At 44.8% G+C, this 19,568-nt stretch overlaps 1 protein-coding gene across 1 annotated transcript in view; it reads right to left on the bottom strand.

The window, feature by feature from the left end:
* The window catches only part of POR (cytochrome p450 oxidoreductase), a 70,486-nt gene that overhangs the window by 38,941 nt on the left and 11,977 nt on the right, over positions 1 to 19,568 (bottom strand). The window contains exon 2 of the mRNA XM_077296275.1: positions 9,313 to 9,511. Within this exon, the coding sequence (XP_077152390.1) occupies positions 9,313 to 9,497 (185 nt within the window). The 5' untranslated portion in view covers positions 9,498 to 9,511. The remainder of the gene's footprint in view (positions 1 to 9,312; positions 9,512 to 19,568) is intronic.

The following is a 19,568-nucleotide window of genomic DNA, read 5'->3' as shown; positions in this document are numbered from 1 at the left end:
CTCAACAGGTTCGCACATGTCTAAAAGACCATGTGTGCACTGGACTCACTAATCTGAGTAAAGCCCACGATGCACAGATCAGCCACAGGTCTCCTGAGCAGCACTTGACCACCACATAGGCATACGCGAGGCCAGGAGACCTGCGGCCGATGTGCATCATGGTCCACTCTCAGGCAGCCGGATACACACATCCGTGTTTCGTGATCAGCTTTTGATACAACATAAGGATAGTCTCTTAGGGTATGTTTCCACGTTCAGGAAACGCTGCGTTTTTGACGCTGCATTTTTCCGTAGCGTCAAAAACGCAGCGTCCAGATGTTACAGCATAGTGGATGGGATTTCATGAAATCCAGACTCCACTATGCGTTAAAAAACGCATGCGTTTTTGCCGCGAAAACGCATGCGTTGTGCGTTTTTTCTAAACGCAGCATGTTGCTACTATGAGTAAAACACGCAGGTACACCGCAGGTGACCTGCCAGTGACCTCAGGTGCAGTTTTGGTCAGGATTTTACCTGCATAAAATCCTGACCAAAGCCTGAAGCAAAACTGAACGTGGAAACATACCCTAATACAATCTTAGCCAATTAATGGCAGGAGATTCACATGTGGCTCACAGGAGACTTCTTGGCATCTGCAAATACTTTTGTGCAGCAATAACCACCAGGGACATCCCATCATCAATTGGCACCAAAGACAGATCCATGTGGTTAGCAATTGACACAAAGCTAAAAATATCACCAGTACTTGGATTCTTGGTTTAGATTTTAAATGCACAAAAACCTGTTGGAAGTGGCCTATGCTCTGCAGACAGTATATTGGAGACAGGCGTAGGAGAACTACAGTAAGGAAATTGACCAATATTATGCGTCATAGGCTGTGTTCTCAAAAATCTGTGCGTAACAACCTATCAAGAGCCCCTGAGGATGCTAATAATATCAGAAAGACTAACGACTTCTACTAATGAGCAACCACAAACATCTTAGAACCTCATAAGGATTACCTACAGAAGAAAGACGATGGTAAACAATTGCAGGAAGGGATGAAAAAAAAAAAAAAAAAAAAAGACATGCTTGTATAAACTACCTTAAGACATGGTTTCAGGACAGTTCTGCAAATCTAGTTGTTAGAAACCAAACGTGAGCAAACCAATTCCTAAACAATTCGGCACCAGTTTCGTCTACTGCGGTCCTGTGTCAGAGCGGGGGCATGGGGTCCATCAGTATCATTGTATCTGGAGGCCCACTCTACAGCTACACGCAAAATATTAGCTGGACACATCTTCACAGATTTCCGCACATACTCCATACAATGAAAATGTGGCTGCATGTATGTGCAGTCACCTCTCTACTGAAGCAAATGGACAATGCAGTGCGGCAGAATTGGTAGACCGCCAGCTAGGTGGTAGGTGAGGACCTGGCATATTCTGGAAAAGTTAAGAGCACAACTAGTGAACACATTTGTGCGGTGAAACTGCGTGACAAGTAATCAGTTTGAAATAAATTTATCTTCTGTATGTGTACTCACCCTTAAAACCAATATGCTTTCCACCAGGACCAGTGCCATTGCTCGGATCGCAGCACAAGGTCTTTCAGTGGTCACGTGACATTACTATATCACGTGACTGCTAGAGATGAGCGGATAGCTTGGTGCAACCCAAGTCCACGGTTCAGATCTGTGCCCTAAGACCATGGACAAGAGCTGCGCAAATTTCCTGAGCTTGTCCAGCGCGGCTCTTGATTTGCCATCTGGCGTGACATCTTGAAACCACAGCTAATCAGAGAGCACTGACCTGGACCATGAACAGTGATCCACTCATCTCTAGTACTGAAATTCTATTTTGATTTTGTTTTTACATCACTCACTATGCACTACAAATGACATGCTGAATGGGTTGACCAAACTCGGACATTGATGGCTCACCTTTAGACATCCGCTCTGATGAAATACTGAAAGCCCCCAAGTGATCAGCAGCCATTATTACATTTTTTTTTTTTAGGGGAAGTGCGACAAAAAGAATGGGAATTGTGACATTTCAGGGTGTGTGTGTGTGTGTGTGTGTGTGTGTGTGTGTGTGTGTGTGTGTGTGTGTGTGTGTGTGTGTGTGTGTGTGTGTGTGTGTGTGTGTGTGTGTCAGGTTCAAGTAAACAAAAAATAAGTTAAAAGAAACATACTATTTTCGTAAAATCCCAAAAATCATATAATATAAATTGTATCATACGAATATAGTACATGATTTATTTTTTTTTTACTTGAACCTGCTATCGTTTGATTGCTTCCTTTATATATTTCACTGCAGCATACAATGAAAATTAATGTCTCTCATGACTGTGCTTCACAGGATAACAAAAATGGTGGCGACCGAGGATTTCAGCTGGCCAGTCGTCCGAGATAGCTTCATATTGAAACCCCGCAATTGCTCACAGGAAGTTTCTGCAATGGGTGCTTCTGACATCTCCAGTGACTTAAATGCCGCTGTCCTAGATTGACAGTTGTATTTATAGTACTTTTCAGATTATAAGATGCACTTTTTTCCCCAAAAAAATTGTGTGTGGGGTGGGAGGAGGGAAGAGAGAGAGATGGGGGTGCGTCTTATAATTTGAATACATGAGGGTGTGTTTGGAGGTGCAACACTGCGGGTGTTCGGTGGAGCGGGGGCTCTGCCAACAGTTTGTGAAAGCCCGGGACCCCTGCACTGCGGTAGACTCCGGGAAAATGGCTGCCGGGGGCGGCACATGCACAGATGGAGATCTCAAGAGATGAGAACTCAGCGCCAAGATCTCCATCTGCGCATGCACCGCCCCCGGCAGCCATTTTCCCGGAGTCCACCACAAAGTAAACCATGGAAGTATGGGGGCTGCGGGCTTTCACCAAATGTCGGCGGTGCCCCCGCAACACCGAACACCAGCAGAATCGCACGTCCAAACACCCCTTTTTCCCCGTCTGTGATCTGCAGAATCGCCCACTCCTGCCCCCACCAGCAGCGACCCTGGGACCCTGCTTCACCACAGCCACTGCCCCTAGTAAGCAATAAGATGCATGGATTGTAAGAAGCACCACTATTTTGTAAAAAAAAAAAAAAAAAAAAAAAAAAAAAAAAGGGGGGGGGGGCGGCTTTTTTCCCCCTCAAAATTTGGGGTGCATCTTATAATCGGGTGTATCTTATAAAACGCTAAATTGTTGAACAACAGTGATAGAAGCCCATCTCTGGTCACTGCTGTTAGTGGCAGGTGCCAGCTACATAATATTGTTATAAGACTTAAAAAGGGAATCTGTCAGCAGGTTTTTGCTACCACATCTGAGTGTACAAAAAAAAACGGTCGCTATTCCTGCTAGAGGATACACAATCAATATATCATTATAAAGAAAGAAACTATCAAAAGTTATTGTATCCAAATGTGCATAGGGGCTGTGGCACTACCATTTGGGTTTTGGTAACGGCTTACAACCACCAAACAAAGAGCAGTCAGTCAATCTCGGACACATCCATAACATATGAAACATTCCAGCACCATCATTCCTACATCTAGGGCATTCCGAGTCAGATCTCAGCCCAGCTCTATACAGGACATCTGGAGATCTATACACTCTGTGTACAATATAAAGCTGGGAGAGCCTATATGGCTCATTTAGTGATAATTTTGGTATCCATTCTAGCACAGCCTCCTAACGTTTCATCCTCTAAGCCAGAGGTCCCCAACCGCCGGTCCGCGGACCAGGACCGGGCCGTTGGGGTTTTTCAGCCGGTCCGCGGCGCCGCTGACAGCTACCGTATATACTCGAGTATAAGCCGAGATTTTCAGCCCAAATTTTTGGGCTGAAAGTGCCCCCCTCGGCTTATACTCGAGTCACGGTCGGCGGGTGAGGGGGAGAGGGCGCTGAGGCATACTTACCTGCTTCCGGGGCTCCTGGCGCTCCCCCTGCCCGTCCCACGGTCTCCGGGTGCCGCAGCTCTTCCCCTGAGCGGTCACGTGGGACCGCTCATTAGAGAAATGAATAGGCTGCTCCACCTCCCATAGGGGCGGAGCCGCCTATTCATTTCTCTAATCAGGGGTAACGGTGACCGCTGACAGAGGAAGAGGCTGCGGCACCGAAGACCAGCTGTCCGGGGGAAGGAGCGGGACGCCGGGAGCAGGTAAGTATTACATAGTCACCTGTCCGCGTTACACACGCCGGGCGCCACCTTCCTGGCGTCTCTCTGCACTGACTGCAGGTCAGAGGGTGCGATGACGCATATAGTGTGCGCGCCGCCCTCTGCCTGATCAGTCAGGGCAGAGAGACGCCGGGACGGGACGCCGAGGAGCTGCAAGCAAGACAGGTGAGTATGTGTTTTATTATTTTTATTGCAGCAGCAGCACAGCTATGGGGCAATAATGGACGGTGCAGAGCACTATATGGCACAGCTATGGGGCAATAATAAACGGTGCAGAGCACTGTATGGCACAGCTATGGGGCAATAATAAACGGTGCAGAGCACTGTATGGCACAGCTATGGGGCAATAATGGTGCAGAGCACTGTATGGCACAGCTATGGGGCAATAATGGTGCAGAGCACTGTATGGCACAGCTATGGGGCAATAATGGTGCAGAGCACTGTATGGCACAGCTATGGGGCAATAATGGTGCAGAGCACTGTATGGCACAGCTATGGGGCAATAATGGTGCAGAGCACTGTATGGCACAGCTATGGGGCAATAATGGTGCAGAGCACTGTATGGCACAGCTATGGGGCAATAATGGTGCAGAGCACTGTATGGCACAGCTATGGGGCAATAATGGTGCAGAGCACTGTATGGCACAGCTATGGGGCAATAATGGTGCAGAGCACTGTATGGCACAGCTATGGGGCAATAATGGTGCAGAGCACTGTATGGCACAGCTATGGGGCAATAATGGTGCAGAGCACTGTATGGCACAGCTATGGGGCAATAATGGTGCAGAGCACTGTATGGCACAGCTATGGGGCAATAATGGTGCAGAGCACTGTATGGCACAGCTATGGGGCAATAATGGTGCAGAGCACTGTATGGCACAGCTATGGGGCAATAATGGTGCAGAGCACTGTATGGCACAGCTATGGGGCTATAATGGTGCAGAGCACTGTATGGCACAGCTATGGGGCAATAATGGTGCAGAGCACTGTATGGCACAGCTATGGGGCAATAATGGTGCAGAGCACTGTATGGCACAGCTATGGGGCAATAATGGTGCAGAGCACTGTATGGCACAGCTATGGGGCAATTATGAACTGTGCAGAGCACTGTATGGCACAGCTATGGGGCAATAATGGTGCAGAGCACTGTATGGCACAGCTATGGGGCAATTATGAACGGTGCAGAGCACTATATGGCACAGCTATGGGGCAATTATGAACTGTGCAGAGCACTGTATGGCACAGCTATGGGGCAATAATGGTGCAGAGCACTGTATGGCACAGCTATGGGGCAATTATGAACGGTGCAGAGCACTATATGGCACAGCTATGGGGCAATTATGAACGGTGCAGAGCACTATATGGCACAGCTATGGGGCAATTATGAACGGTGCAGAGCACTGTATGGCACAGCTATGGGGCAATAATAAACGGTGCAGAGCACTGTATGGCACAGCTATGGGGCAATAATAAATGGTGCAGAGCACTGTATGGCACAGCTATGGGGCAATAATGGTGCAGAGCACCAGGGAAACAAGCATGGTGCTCCCACTCATTCTGAACCTATGGTAAGTTGAATCACATTCTCATTATAAATGTCATAATTATATGATAAGTATGCACTAAGCTCCATCCCTCCATAACCCCACCCCCATATGACCAAAGCCCCGCCCCTGCCCCACCCCCACCGGGCCATGGAAAACTGGTCTTGCTTAAAGCCGGTCCCTGGTGCAAAAAAGGTTGGGGACCTCTGCTCTAAGCGACCCAACTCTCTTTCCCATTTAGCCCTCGCGCCAATCGGATATCCCAATAAGTGAGTATGGAGTAGATCCTTGTATAGAGATGAGAACACCCCTCGTTGTCCCCACTCCACAGATGTAGTCCAATACTAAGTCACTTAGAATTTGGAAACAATCCCCCTTATTCTGAGCCATAAACGCATGTCGTACTTGTGCATATTGGAACCCCCCAGATATCCTAAGACAATACTCCGACTGTAACTCGGTAAAGGGTTTCAACTCCCGCCGCTCTAAAATCTGACAGGCCACTAAAAAAATATATTTCAGGGATAGGTAGAGTAAAGCCAAACCTCCCACATCCTTAGGGCGTTGAAGCGTCTCCAATCTAATTTGTGGGTGTTGCCTCCCCCATACCTGACTTCTAAATAAAGAGTAATCAGTTTGAATTTTACACGTGGTATCCAGATAGGTGAGTTATGAAGAACATACAGTATATCTAAAGGCCCCGTCACACACAGCGACGCTGCAGCGATACAGACAACGATGCTGATCGCTGCAGCGTCGCTGTTTAGTCGCTGTGTGGTTGTTGGGGAGCTGTCACACAGACCACTCTCCAGCGACCAACCATGCCGAGGTCCCCGGGTAACCAGGGTAAACATCGGGTTGCTAAGCGCAGGGCCGTGCTTAGTAACCCGACGTTTACCCTGGTTACCAGCGTAAAAGTAAAAAAACCAAACAGTACATACTCACCTTTGCATCCCCCGGCGTCCGCTTCCTGCACTGACTGAGCGCCGGCCCTAACAGCACAGCGGTGACGTCACCGCTGTGCTGTACTTTCACTTTACGGCCGGATCTCAGTCAGTGCGGGAAGCAGACGGCAAGGGACCTGACGGACACCGGAATGTGAGTATGTACTGTTTTTTTTGTTTTTTTTTTTACATTTACGATGGTAACCAGGGTAAACATCGGGTTACTAAGCGCGGCCCTGCGCTTAGTAACCCGATGTTTACCCTGGTTACCAGTGAAGACATCGCTGAATCCGTGTCACACACACCGATTCAGCGATGTCAGCGGGACCTCAACGACCAAAAAAGGTCCAGGCCATTCCGACACGACCAGCGATCTCGCAGCAGGGGCCTGGTCGCTGGTACGTGTCAAACATAGCGAGATCGCTACTGAGGTCGCTGTTGCGTCACAAAACTTGTGACTCAGCAGCGATCTCGCTAGCGATCTCGCTATGTGAGACGGGGCCTTTAGGCATCAGAATCATCTTAATGAGATTAACTCGGCCTACAACAGACAAATGCAATTTAGACCAAGTCCCTACCTTTGCCTTAAGATTTCCCAACACCGGTGTAAGATTCGTATGCAAATAATTTGTGATCGGCAATGAGATTAGTATCCCCAAATATTTGAATTGAGCTGCTACTTTAAGTCTACCCCTTCCGTGGAATCTCCCAGCTCACTCCCTGCATCATCCACCATGAGCAAAGTTGATTTATTCCAATTTATCTTTAACCCGAACAAAGCACCAAATCCCTCGATGAGCCGAATTGCATTACTCAATGGATCATGTGGATCACTCAAGAACAGCAGTATGTCATCCACGTAAAGTGCTATCTTTTCCTCTATCGATCCATATTTAAACCCAGAGATCTCGGCGAACTGTCGAATTTTGGCAGCCAACGGCTCCACGGCCAAAGCAAACAAAAAAGAGTGGAGAGCGGACACCCCTGTCTCGTCCCTCTATGTAGCCTTATCGTGTGAGAAAGCTCCCCATTCACTCACTCTAGCTGATGGTTGCTCATATAGCAGCTGAACCCAAGACACAAATTGTGGACCAAAGCATTGTAATACCTTCCACAGGTATCCCCATTCCACACTCATCCTCACTCAACTTAGGTAAGACAGTACCTTCTAAAAATGCCACGTTGTCGCCCCCCAATGGGACCACACCAGAGGAGTACAGATTCACGTAAAAGTCCATAAAGACCCTTAACATCTCAGAGGTCTCTGACACTTTCATACCATTGTCAAGTTCCAGTGAATGGACGAATGATGTACCCCTCTGGGCAGAAGCCACCAATGAGAGCATATGCCCCACTACCTCCCCCTCCTGGTAAAAGGCTAGTCGTTGGAACTCCATCTTCCTCCCTGCTCTCTCCAAAAGAATTTTATCCATATTATTCTGGGCTTGACTTGAGTACCTTACACTGAAGGATTACAGCCATTTGTAAACCATTACAGACTTCATAGCATGAACAAACATCAGATTTGCTATCAATGCAATTTCCTAATTTAAGAAGTGCAGGTTAATCATAGGTAAACCAAAACAAAAAGGTAAATGGATCTATTCAATGGGTGTAAGCTCCAATTTTAGTGTATGTCACTTCCATAGGAGTCATTCACATATAAAAACTGCTGCTTATAAAGGGTCACCGCGAAAGAAAGCAAATTGTGAGATAATTACTGTATGTAAAAAGTATTGTTCAAAATCAAAAACCCATTTGAGCCTATGTTCACACGTGACATATTGCAGATTCAGCATCGGAAGTAGCCAGCAATGTGCATTATACTGTATTCATATGCAACTTCACAAAACCTCAATCACATGCAGACTTCCATGCGGATTTCTTTTTCTGCAGGTTTCACCTTTTATAAGTGTAAGGCCAGGTTCAAATGGCCATATTGGTAAATGGGTCAGGGTGTACTCTTCCTTATTGTGTACAAGTGCAGGATCTGCCTGCTATTGCATATTCAGGGTGGGTTCTTAAAATGAATCAGACTGGTGCATGAGGAGATTTCTTTTTTTGGTGCATAAAAATACCTGGGTGCATTAGCAAATAGGCTACAAATGCTGTCCATGTGCGATGCATTTAGCAGACTGAAAACAGGCTCATCTGATTGAGACGCAAAATTTGCAACATTTTGTGCAGAGGAAAAGAAAACAATAGAATCTCAATGTGGGAAGTTTCATACTGTGGACAGACAATAAAAGAATCCCTCTAATCCTCTTTGTGTATGTATTGTTGTGCCAGTGGGTTATATACTCACCTATTGCAGTCTTCTCCAGTATGAAGAGCCCATCCAGCCCTGTTCTGAGTGACGTCACCACTCTTCAGACTATCAGGACCATGCTGTGCTCTATGCGTGATCCAACTAGACTTTACAACATGAGCCTATATAGAGTCACAATGGGGCTCCAGAGGCTTAATAGTAAAAGACTTCCAGATCACAGAGCGAAGGGTGATCCGGAGAGTCTGAAATGCTGTCACATAACTCAAAAGCGGACTGGAACGGAGCTGGATACTGGAGAAGACAGGGATAAGCGAGTATACAGACACAAGTACAGAAACATATACACACAAAAACACAAAACATGCATTGGAGAGCTTCTTTTACATGGAAAAAATAACACTTACATAGTGGTCTGAACTTTAAACTCAATTGGCTCCTCTTTCTTCTTGCGGAAAAAGAGCCAATAAGTCAGCAAGCCAACGATGAGCGATATCAAGAACATGTCCGCCATACTGAACATAGATTCCTCAACGACGCTGCTCCTCTCCTCTGCCTGGCACACATCTTGGTTAACGCAGGAATCACCCATCTTTATGTCAGGCACTAAAAGGAGCAAAAAGAAAGAAGTTAAAAATATGATCTGCAGTGTGCCACAGAAAATCAAATGGGATGACAATGAATATTGTGAATTTATGCAGGTAGCACACGGCACTCAAGGTTCCTTGGTGGTGCACAAGTAAGGTTTCCAACCCGTCAGTAAATAATAAAGCACTTGGCACTCAGATTAATTTGCAAGGTGAACGTAAAAGTTTTGTTTATTTGTGCGACCAGTTCAAGAGTGTTTAAACGTTTTCGGTCACAAGACCTTCATCAGAAACATCTCTTATGAAACTGGAGGCAAGACAGCACGACGCATAGGCCCAAAAGGCCCGCGCACAAATATAACCGCGGCTTCTGGCAACACCGGCTCCTCAGCACCTCGGTACCTCGCCTCTGGAGTATTAGCGCCATTTTCTACAGCGAGTCCTCGCCGTCCCGGTGCGCCCTACCCCTTATACACCCTCCAGGACCCCCGAGGTGTTTGTGCCAGGTTATATTTGTTCGCGGGCCTTTTGGGCCTATGCGTCACGCTGTCTTGCCTCCAGTTTCATAAGAGATGTTTCTGATGAAGGTCTTGTGACCGAAAACTTTTAAAAACTCTTGAACTGGTCGCACAAAAACAAAACTTTTACGTTCACCTTGCAAATGAATCTCTGAATGAACATTGTGAAGCTACACAGTAAACTGTTAGAGAGAACACTTTAGGATTAAAAGGAGCTCTAACTTATTATATTATTATTATACAAAAACATTAGGTGGAAGCATTATACTCTATATAAAAGCTAAGAAGCTGGTTGGTTAGATAACTACAACAAGGGATCTTTTTTCCCCAAGCCGCCCTTATGTACCGGGTCACAGGCATCTCAAGTTTCACATAAAGGTTATAAATACCATTCTAAGATACCCTGTCCAACCAGGTACACCCAAGGAGCTGCTGCCAAGTGAGAGTCAGCCTATGTAGCCATGTGGCTCACGTGGATGCCATTTATTCTTCTGTAGATTACGACATGTTTTAAGCAGCACAATCCTTATAATCAACAATTTCCTAATTTCGTCCTTTGCATTGTACATTTTGGGATGTGACTCCCATCTGTCCAAGGCTTAATGAGAATGGATGAGATCTGCATTCTACCTTCCCCGAGGGTGGTCCATTTTGGAGACCTAGATCCAAGTGATCTGAGCGTCAGGACCCATCTGTTGTAGTCACTTTCTCAGGCCTGACTGACTCAGTGTGATAAAAATGCACGCCAAGAACCTCACACTTGTTATTTATACTAAATATAGTAGTAATGAAAATTAACATTTATTTAAATTTACATAGCGCTATTAATTCCACAGCTTTACAGACATCATCGCTGTCCCCATTGGGGCTCACAATCTATAGTCCCTATCAGTATGTCTTTGGATTGTGGGAGGAAACCGGAGAACCCGAAGCAAACAGAGAGCATACAAACTCATTGAAGATTACCAACACAATCATGAAGCACCCAAGTAAGTTGTAACCGAGAGCAAGGAACCTCCGCTCTCCCAAATTGCCCAAAGGGCACCAAATCTCCAGGACTACTCCAAATAAAGATCGACACAAACAAAGGGAGTAAAGAAATCCACATAGACATAATTATATCTAAAAAATGTATATAACGCTTTATCACAATAAATCCAACAGTAAATCAGCAAGACAATACATCAAAAAGCTGCAAAACCATGCTGTAAGCACTATGCAGATAAGAAGGGACAATAAGGAGGAAACATGACGGAAACTAAGTAAGGGGGGGGGGGGGGGGGGGGGGGGAGTACTTAAATACATCCTTTTGGCAACAGACATAAGCAGGGTACTGTTGAGAAAGCTATTTAGCGAAACGTATGTCCGGGGGTGCTGAGAAGGTGGGGGTACTTTCCCTGATGACTACAATGGGTAAGCCTGCGATATGTTGCATATAACTTTTCTTATCTACGGCTATGGGATACCTGTGGGACCTTTATAAATGATTCTGGCTTATGTCTGTTGCCAAAAGGATGTATTTAAGTACTCCCCCCTTACTTAGTTTCTGTCATGTTTCCTCCTTATTGTCCCTTATCTGCATAGTGCTTACAGCACGTTTTTGCAGCTTTTTGATGTATTGTCTTGCTGATATACTGTTGGATTTATTGTAATAAAGCGTTATACACGTTTTTTATATATAATTATGTCTATGTGGATTTCTTTACTCCCTTTGTTTGTGTTAAACTCATTGAAGATGTTGTCCTTGGTGGGATCTGAACCCAGGACCCCAGCGCTGCAAGGCTGCAGTACCAAGCACTGAGCCACCATGATGCCCTTACTGCCTACATTCAGTGTTTGTGTATTTCTCAGCACTACTAAGGCTACAGTCTAATAAAGTCAAAAGGCAGAACGGCACTAGAGCTATGTGAGATCTTATCAGCGAGACTTGGAGTGGACAGCTGGTGTACGGGCGTCACGATTCTAAGGGGTTTCGTGGTGCTCAGCATAGATATATGCACAAGAATCCAAATAATGAGAAAAGAATATGCGGCACTCACCCCAAAATTGCTGAAAGAATCGTGAACTTTATTGAAGAGATGCAGTGAAATCCATCCGTTTAGGGCATCAGAGCAATAAGCGCACAGAGGGATGCGTCCACGCTTCAATACCGCATCCCTCTGTGCGCTTATCGCTCAGATGCCCTAAACGGATGGATTTCACTGCATCTCTTCAATAAAGTTCACGATTCTTTCAGCAATTTTGGGGCGAGTGCCGCATATTCTTTTCTCATTATTTGACTACTAAGGCTACTGCTGCATCTTTTGTGTTGCCTCCACAGCAGCCTGCAGATATAATTTACTTGATTTGGATATGCTCTCTAACTGCAACTCTGCTCCCACTGAAGGGAATGATCAGAGCTGCAGTACCTGAGAATGGCCACTACATGGGGAATGGTGTAGTTTAGGATCTGTACACAGGAATTTCAGAATGCTGCAGCTCCAAGTCTCAGCGGAGTCCTACGGGATGTCCGATTCCCACATCAAGCCAGCAATAATGGCCAAATCATTACCATAGTGCCAGACAACACTATTTATTTAAAAAATACTACATTTTTTTTTTATTTTTTTTTTTACAGAGGTTTCATATTTAGCCTTCATGATGCTGAAGGTCCCGGTCCAGAGACCCCAATCAATCACAAAATAGACTCTTGAGAAATGCACTGCTCAGAAAACCTTAGCGCATAGCTCCTGTCTGAGATTTCACACAAGGCAAGCCTCAATAGAAAGCATACGCTGCAACGCTCCACTTCTCTGGAGTCTATTGCAGCATTGGTAAGGTTCCCAGGACCCGGACCCCACAGATCTGCAATTAAGTGCTTACTAAATATTAAAAAACAAACAAACAAAAAAAAAAAAAACAAACGAACGTTTAGTTACTCTTTAAAATTAAAAAACAAACCCCTCCTGCAACCACTACTACAAGCTGTATAAAATGGTAATGAAAAAATTGGTACTAGTGTCATCAGTGTTTGGGGTCTATCCGTCCGCCCCTCCATCACTGTGTTTTTCATGGATAGATAAAATGACAAAGCTTCTCCTATGCTTTTCAATGTTAAATACAGACAGCACACAGATGCCATTCCATGAACTGTATGTGTTTTTTATGGACCCTTTTCATCCATGATACCGTAGAAAATGGAAATGTCTCTTGAGTTTTGTACGAACACACAGTACGTAAAAAAAAAAACCCAAAAAAACACCCCCATAGACTATAAGGGTATGTGCACACGTAGAATGGAGCTCTGCAGATTTTTCCGCAGCGGATTTTGTGTGGAGTCCACCTGCGGTTTTACACCTGCAGATTCCTATTATGGAGCAGCTGTAAACCGCTGCAGAATCCGCACAAAGAATTGACATGCTGTGGAATGTAACCTGCAGCGTTTCAGCGGATTTTTTTCCACAGCATGGGCACTGCGGATTGCGTTTTCCATAGGTTTACATTGTACTGTAAACAAATGGAAAGCTGCTGCGGACCCGCAGCTGCAGATCCGCTGCGGATCTGCGGACGTGTGCATATAGCCTAACAGGCAAGTATTGTATTTCTGGAAAAAAAAAAAAAAAATGGATAAAATACATGTGAATGAGGCCTAACAAAGTATGTAGCAAAGAATGTGTGAATGGGGCCATAAGTTCACACAATGCGTTTTTGCTGCGATTTTCTCTGCAGGCAAAACCTGCTCTCTTGGCAGTAAAGAAGCGGCTTACAAAAAGCAGTCTCATAGGTTTTGCTGGTACTGTAATATATAATATACTGTATATATATATATATATATATAATTTTTTATATATTTTTATTTTCCCTGTCTGATCGAGAACGGAACCACAGGATATTATATATATATATATATATATATATATATATATATATATATATATATATATATATATATATATATATATATATATATATATATATATATATACACACACACACACACGATGATTGCATGTCAAATTAAGGTCGTATGCGCCCACATACATCTGGGTGGGAAACCCAGGTGCGGTGCGATTCCCACCGATGCCAGCAGCCGAGGAGACAGGGACAGGGAAATTAATTTCTCTGCACAGTAGCATGACACTCAGCTCACGGTCACAGCAGAGCAGGAGCCCAGTGTCAATAGCATATTGCATCGGATGTGTTTCGCTAGTGGGATCCCGACCTAACAGTATGTAGCAAATGACATGTGAATGAGGCCTAACACCGTATGTAGCAAATTATCCAAGTTGAGACAGTTAGAATGATATAATATAAAGACACACTCCCATCAAAGTTTCTATCCTCTTAATATATTGCAGTCATCATATTTAGCACTGTATACTTACAATTGCTCATTTTGCCTTTCTGCCCAGCTAATTATTCTCTTTTCTCTGCTCTAGTAGAAACAGAAAGTCTCTTGTTCCTGCAGAAATCATTCCCCTCATCAATTTCTGACCTGACTGCTCTGCTCCCCCCGCCTGGGAATTTTGCAGCGATTGATGACTCCTACAGGGAAAATTGATCTCTTATTCCTACATAGAGCTTAGGAAGATTCAGCTAGTCCGTTTTTAATTACATGACATCATAGACCTAATGGAAAAGAGAAGAATTACCTGGGTATAAATACAAAATGAGCAATTTTAAGTACACAGTGCTATATAGTATAATGACTGCAATATATGACGAATATCTCCAGAAAAAAAAAAAAAAAAGACTGCTATAATGATGTATGGAAAAAAAAAATTCTGAAAAAAACAAAAAAAATGCTGCAGCTGAAAATAGCATAGTATTAAATTACATATTCAATTTAACTTGGTTGTCGAAGTTACATCACTGAGCTAGATGTTCTGTACTGGCTCCTCCATTAAAGGTGCTTTCCCCTTATCCCTTTAAAAATATGCAGCTATGTACACACTTGCATATTTTATCCCTTCCAACCAATTCAGCCATTTATATATATATTTATATAAATAAAAAAATAAAATAAAAAAAAAAAAAGTGTTGAGGCAAATGTAAGGCCCATTACAGTAAAACATAAAAAAAAAAAAAAACAACTTAGGAGACAGAAAACGATAAAAGTAAATCACAAATGTGAATGAAGATCTGTAAAGCTATAAAAGCGGTTACACGCAAGCTAGTCGGTATTCAGAGGTGGATTGTGAAGTTATCATAAGCACAGAACAAGCAAATTGTGCTTTAGTTCAAGGTAGATCATGACTTAACCAAGGAGCAAAGGTAATAGTGCAGTTCTGGCGAAAACAAAAACGATGATGGGCAGCAGAATACCAGCCTTCTGACTTGTCTGTATTTAGATTGTGAGCCCCATTGGGGACAGCGATGATAATGTGTACAAACTGTAAAGCGCTGTGGAATATGTTAGCGCTATATAAAAAAAATAAAGATTATTATCTGTACTTTATTACTTGTCTTCTCGCAAAGACATTACAAAGCTGATGCATGAAATGGAGCACATGTAATATGCATGGACTAGCCAGGAAAGTGTCTGAAGGAGGTGGACACATTCTAGACATTTTCTTCCAAAGCAATCTGGCTGCATGAAAATCTTGTGAAAAAAAATAGTAAAATGAGGGCAATGATAAATACAGGAATGGACGCTTTTCAAAAAGCCCTTTTATAAAAACCATGGCACACTTGCCAAGAAAGCGGTGAAAAGTTCAAGCAAAGCACAGTTCATTGGACAGGAGCATCCTTGTGAACCAGCTTGTGCCGAGCTCCACAACTGCTGATGGGTATGAGCCCTCACCAATTAGAGATCCTGCATACTACAGCAAGTTCCTCGCCTGGATTCACGGGAAGTCGGATCGGCCACTACAGACAGCCACACATTGGATGATTTCGTATTCTTGCCCCCAATGACACCGGCATATTCACTTGGAAACAATTACTGAGTCATGCTACATCTTCTAGTAGAAAAAAGGGAAGGAAACGGCATGACCGTAGACCCAAGACGCTTTTCTGGCTTGCAGTGCAATATTGTAGCAAAACCCAAGAGGCAAGGACGTGATTTCTTCTTATAACCATTACCCAGCAAAGACAGAAGACAAATCACCAGCAGTTACACTGCTTGCTCAGGCTAAAAAAAAAAAAAAAAAAATGGAGGCGCCATGCCGCAGTTACAAGAGCCATGCTGTCCAATACATGATAGGATATAAACATAACACAAGAACATACCCCGAATGCCCATTGATTACGTTAAGGTACCTTCACACTGAACAACTTAACAACGTTGTGTTTGACACGCAGCAGCGATCTGGATCCTGCTGTGATATCGCTGGTCGGAGGTAGAAGTCCAGAACTTTAAAGGTACCGTCACATTAAGCGACGCTGCAGCGATAGCGACAGCGATGCCGATCGCTGCAGCGTCGCTGTTTGGTCGCTGCAGAGCTGTCACACAGACCGCTCTCCAGCGACCAACGATGCCGAGATCCCCGGGTAACCAGGGTAAGCATCGGGTTGCTAAGCGCAGGGCCGCGCTTAGTAACCCGATGTTTACCCTGGTTACCAGCGTAAAAGTTAAAAAAACAAACAGCACATACTCACCAGCGCGTCCCCCAGCCTCTGCTTCCTGACACTGACTGAGCTCCGGCCCTAACAGCAGAGCGGTGACGTCACCGCTGTGCTTTCACTTTCAGTTTAGGGCCGGCGCTCAGTCAGTGTCAGGAAGCAGAGGCTGGGGGACGCGCTGGTGAGTATGTGCTGTTTGTTTTTTTAACTTTTACGCTGGTAACCAGGGTAAACATCGGGTTACTAAGCGCGGCCCTGCGCTTAGTAACCCGATGTTTACCCTGGTTACCAGTGTAAAATATCGCTGGTATCCTTGCTTTTGCTGTCAAACACGGCGATACACGGCGACCTAGCGACCAAATAAAGTGCAGACCTTCTAGCAGCGACCAGCAATTTCACAGCGGGATCCAGATCGCTGCTGCGTGTCAAATACAGCGATATCGCTATCCAGGTCGCTGCAACGTCACGGATCGCTGGCGATATCGCCTAGTGTGACGGTACCTTAAGGTACCGTCACATTAAGCGACGCTGCAGCGATATAGACAACGATGCCGATCGCTGCAGCGTCGCTGTTTCGTCGTTGTGTGGTCGCTGGAGAGCTGTCACACAGACAGCTCTCCAGCGACCAACGATGCCGAAGTCCCCGGGTAACCAGGGTAAACATCGGGTTACTAAGCGCAGGGCGCGCTTAGTAACCCGATGTTTACCCTGGTTACCAGTGTAAATGTTAAAAAAAAACAAACACTACATACTTACATTCCGGTGTCTGTCGGGTCCCCCGGCGTCCGCTTCCCTGCACTGTGTAAGGGACGCGGACGCCAGGGGACCCGACAGACACCGTAATGTAAGTATGTAGTGTTTGTTTTTTTTAACATTTACACTGGTAACCAGGGTAAACATCGGGTTACTAAGCGCGGCCCTGCGCTTAGTAACCCGATGTTTACCCTGGTTACCAGTAAAAACATCGCTGAATCCGTGTCACACACACCGATTCAGCGATGTCAGCGGGTGATCCAGCGACGAAATAAGGTGCTGGCCTTCTAGCTCCGACCAATGATATCACAGCAGGATCCTGATCGCTGCTGCGTGTCAAACACAACGATATCGCTATCCAGGACGCTGCAACGTCACGGATCGCTAGCGATTAGCGATATCGTTGTTAAGTTGTTCAGTGTGAAGGTACCTTTACTCCTATACAGAAAAATTTAAAAAAAACAAAAAACAAAAAAAACCTCCACCTTCTCCATTCTGACAGTCCATGAACATCAGACCCATTAACAAAACTGATGATTTTGTTCTGATCTCCTAAATAAAAAATCGGACATTTCTGATATTTTCTGTGGTCAGAAAGAAAGAAAAAAAAAAAAAAGGCAACGACATCTGCATGGCCCCATAGACTATCATGGGTATGAGTGCTATTCGTGATGAAAATCATGGCTAATACTCATATGCAAAAATGGGACATATGAATGAAAACGCACGCTAGCCAAACCGTTGCACAACTTTCATAGGCTGCAAAGGTGAAAAAAAAAAATAGAAAAACGATCTGCTTTTTGGAGGTGCCCAATAATATATGTGCAGCTGACATACAATAACCAACAGTACAATTACCACATGTTGGTTGTATAGGCACGCAGTGTGAGCATGCCCTTATCACAGGTGCTAGAACTCGGGCCGGTCAGCTTCGGGCGCCCGTCTTCATATTGGATGGGTGGGATTTTCCCCTCACACAAATCATTGGTCCATATGAAGAGTCGCTCGAGTGCATTTCCTCTCAGCTTATTATTGCGTCAGTGTCCTCTCCATTGGTCACACATACAACACACTGATAACGGATGCTCGTCTAAGGTCTCTTCATCTCGAGCAAGGAGAAGCTTCCAGTATGGCATGACGGACTCCAGGCACATATTATACCGGCAGCCATCCTAAAATCAGAGAAAGCTGTGGGTTCTCATTTATCAAAACGGTCTTTGTAAGCATAACTCAACCAATAGGCACTCAGCTTTCCTGTGGTGAAATGTAAGCAGCACTGAGATTGGCTGCTACAGGCGACAGATGGATTTGTTAAATGTGCCCAGTGCGATTAGTCATTTTGTCAACATCTACACAACTGAAAGAGAGAAGCTGATCCGCCTATAGCTAGCTTATTGTCTCCCATGTATCATGGTTCCCAAGGAGACAACTGCCATGACACCACCACACAACACTACAGTACAAGGCATGAAACATGATGAGGGACGCTCACCTGGCCAATGGATTCCGCACTTGGGTAATATGGCTTACATATACCATTTATATATCGAATAGCACGGTTATAAAATCCGTATAAACCCCTATATTATCACTGCACGCATACAGCGATCCCTGCTCCCATCTCTGCGGCTTCAGCCAGCCCGTGGCCTCAAACTGCTTTTTGTAAATTTATGGTAAATAGATCTATGATCTTGAAAGTCAAGGCTGACAGCAGGCAGTAAATCTCGTGTTCTTGGCTGTGATGAATGCACAAAATCAGGGTTACCATTGTGTCTCTTATTAATACACAAACCCATCCCCCATGTGCCAAAAAGGAGAGACTCAAGGATTTCCAAAGGAAACTACAGCAATTATGCTACTTGCCAACTGGGCACACCCATGAATAGGATTTGCCAAGCACACATTTTCATGGTACGTTTATTTGGCAGGTGATTATCTGTTCCCTTTGGTCTAGAACAGCACACCGCCTGAATACCTGTTCAATTAATAAGTTATAAAGGGGTTGTCAGCGCTTGGGACAAAAGTCTGCGTCATTTTAAGAGAGTGCGGATCGCCATATCACGACAGCGTGAGATTCCAACTCTGTCAGAAGTCGCCTGCATCCCCAATGCTAGTAGGACCACACGTACTCTTCATTTGTCACCTAACTCATGTGCCTCTCTAAATTCATTACTATTACGAGACGCCAAAGACATCTAGGCCGGCACGTGGCTACAATCATGCAGATCGCACACATGCAGTCACATGATTGTAACTTGCATG

This window comes from Ranitomeya variabilis, chromosome 3, assembly GCF_051348905.1.
Source record: "Ranitomeya variabilis isolate aRanVar5 chromosome 3, aRanVar5.hap1, whole genome shotgun sequence".
In the NCBI taxonomy this organism is placed as follows: domain Eukaryota; kingdom Metazoa; phylum Chordata; class Amphibia; order Anura; family Dendrobatidae; genus Ranitomeya; species Ranitomeya variabilis.
This window is presented reverse-complemented; position numbering and strand designations above follow the sequence as displayed.